The sequence below is a fragment of the Myotis brandtii genome, unplaced genomic scaffold (assembly GCF_000412655.1).
Source record: "Myotis brandtii unplaced genomic scaffold, ASM41265v1 scaffold1533, whole genome shotgun sequence".
Taxonomy (NCBI): Eukaryota; Metazoa; Chordata; class Mammalia; order Chiroptera; family Vespertilionidae; genus Myotis; species Myotis brandtii.
In genome coordinates, this window is record NW_005355554.1 from 8,787 (window position 1) to 11,177 (window position 2,391).

Here is a 2,391-nt window from a genome sequence, read left to right on the forward strand (position 1 = left end):
CTCCTGGTTCATAGGTTCACACTCAACTACTGAGCCACCATGGCTGGTGCTACTCTTCTTTTTAAAAGCCAACCTTCAGGACACGCTCAGTGGTACCAGAAGATTTTAAATTTGAGCAGCATAGAAGGATTTGACTGAGATTAGGCTGTAGACTATGGCTGAGTGAGGACCAGTTGGCCAGTGCTGCCCAGCTGCTTTGTGCCCTTGGTGGGGCCCTCAGGTTGTGGCTGATTGACCATCTGTGGCTCCTAGGAGGGCACTTCAGGGTGCGGCCATCCCAGGTGGTGGTACAGGGAGATGTCCTTTTCCCTTCCATTTTGTGAGTGGGTGTGGTCAGGGTCTTCACTCATAGCACATCCCCCAGGGCAGCCAATCAGTCCCTGTGCGTGGTCCTGTCCCCCTGGCCCTGGTGCAAGGCTGGGGACTCACCTGACTTTGTGCTGTCCAGCCTGAAGGGATGGGTGAGACACAGCAGCCCTGGGGGAAGCCAGAGACCACAGAAGGCTATGGGGTGAGCTCGTTTTACTATTACATTTTTGGGTCAGCCTCCTTTTAAAAATAGACTTTACTTTTTTAGAGCAGTTCTAGGTTCACAGCAAAATTGAGCACAAGGTACAAAGACTCCCAATCTGCCCCTTGTCCCCCGCATGTACAGTCTCCCTCATTATCAACACTCCTCACCAGAGTGGTGCATTTGTTACGATCAGTGAACCTACACTGACACATCATTAGGACCCAAAGTCCATAGTTTACCTCAGGGTTCACTCTTGGTGCTGTACATTCTATGGTTTGGACAGATGTGTACTGACATGTAACCGCCATTGCTAATCCTACAGAGTAGTTTCACTGCCCTAAAAATCCTCTGTGCTCAGCTACTCAGCCCTCCCCACCCAACCCCTGATCTTTTACCATCTCCATAATTTTTGCCTTTCCCAGAATGTCATAAGGTTGGGCTCACCAGTCTGTAGCCGTTTCAGACTGGCTTCGTTCACTCAGGAATATGTATTTAAGTTCCTAATGTCTTTTCTTGGCTGGGCCCTCATTTTTAGAACTGCTTATCCCCAAATGCCTTTCTGCTCTGTAGAAGAGGGAGGTGACTTGCTGTCCCTTTAAGCTTATCCTCCCCAGCACAGTCCTGTGTGTGGTGCCCCAGTGGGCAGCTGGGGCGTGGACTGTGGCATTGAAACCACAGGAGGGGAGAACGTGGCGGCCAGTGTGCTCTGCTCCTCTCCGTCTGAGAACAGCATCCAGCTCCCCACTGAGCCTTTACCACCTCGCCTCCGGGAGGTTGCCCCTGGCTTTCTGGGCCTTTCGGGTCTTCATTTCTCTTGGCCCCGCACTCCAGGCCTCGCTTCCCTCCCCTGCCAGTCATCCCCTTCTCAACTCTTCCGATGGCCCATCAGAACATACCTGTGTGCTCTGCTCCTCTCGCCTCTGCAGCCAGCCTTTGTCTGGGCTCCTTCTGGAGCTTTATTGCTCCGTTGGACCCGCCCTATTGGGAGGGAGAGGGCGAGGGCTGGGTCAACCAAGGTGGGGACCCACGCAGGGCTCAGGGGGCTCCCAGAGGGCAGGGGTGGTGGCCAAGGATGGGCACGGGTCTCCGCAGCCAGGGGGTCCTGTTGCCCCTAGAAGTACCCAATTTTGGAAATGCCCCAGTCCTCCATCACTTCAGCTGCGGGGTTCACTTCTGTTTCTCCCAAAACTGTGTCCTAGTTGTCTGTTTCCTTGAATTCCTCCTGCCACAGGGCCCCGTCCACAGGAGCTGTCTATGGTGTCGTATTCCCTGTTGGGAGCAATGCAAGCTGTGTGATACCATAATTTATTAAAGTAAATGCTGAGTTTCAGAGGCCAGAGATAAAGACAAGAGGAAATTTACCAGCAAGCAGTCTCAGCTGAAGCGGATGGAGGGACAAAGGTGGAGGCTGATAGAGTCGGACACCACCAACAAAAATAGGAACCTGACCAACGTCTAGGATGAGCAGCCTAAGCCTGAGCCTGAACCAGAGCCAGAGCAGCATAGGGAGCGTGAAGCCACTGAGCTGAGACTCTGGAACAGTGGTTCTCAACCTTCTGGCCCTTTAAATACAGTTCCTCATGTTGTGACCCAACCATAAAATTATTTTCGTTGCTACTTCCTAACTGTAATGTTGCTACTGTTATGAATCGTAATGTAAATATCCGATATGCAGGATGGTCTTAGGCGACCCCTGTGAAAGGGTCATTCGACCGCCAAAGGGCTCGCGACCCACAGGTTGAGAACCTCTGCTCTAGAAGAAGTCTTCTTTGCATCCCGGAGACCCTGACAGGATTCCGAAGGAAGGGAGGGACTGGCTGCAAGAAAGTCCTCAGGATGGCTGTGGCCAGGGCCCAGAGAAAGGAGAAGGGACGGGG

General features: G+C 52.7%; 1 protein-coding gene across 1 annotated transcript in view; it reads right to left on the reverse strand.

Annotated features, from left to right (window-relative positions):
• AOC1 (amine oxidase, copper containing 1) overlaps positions 1-1,372 on the reverse strand; it is a 7,259-nt gene extending 5,887 nt beyond the window's left edge. The window contains exon 1 of the mRNA XM_014535872.1: positions 1,271-1,372. Coding sequence (XP_014391358.1) covers positions 1,271-1,372 — 102 coding nt within the window. The remainder of the gene's footprint in view (positions 1-1,270) is intronic.
• Between the last annotated feature and the right edge of the window lie 1,019 nt (positions 1,373-2,391).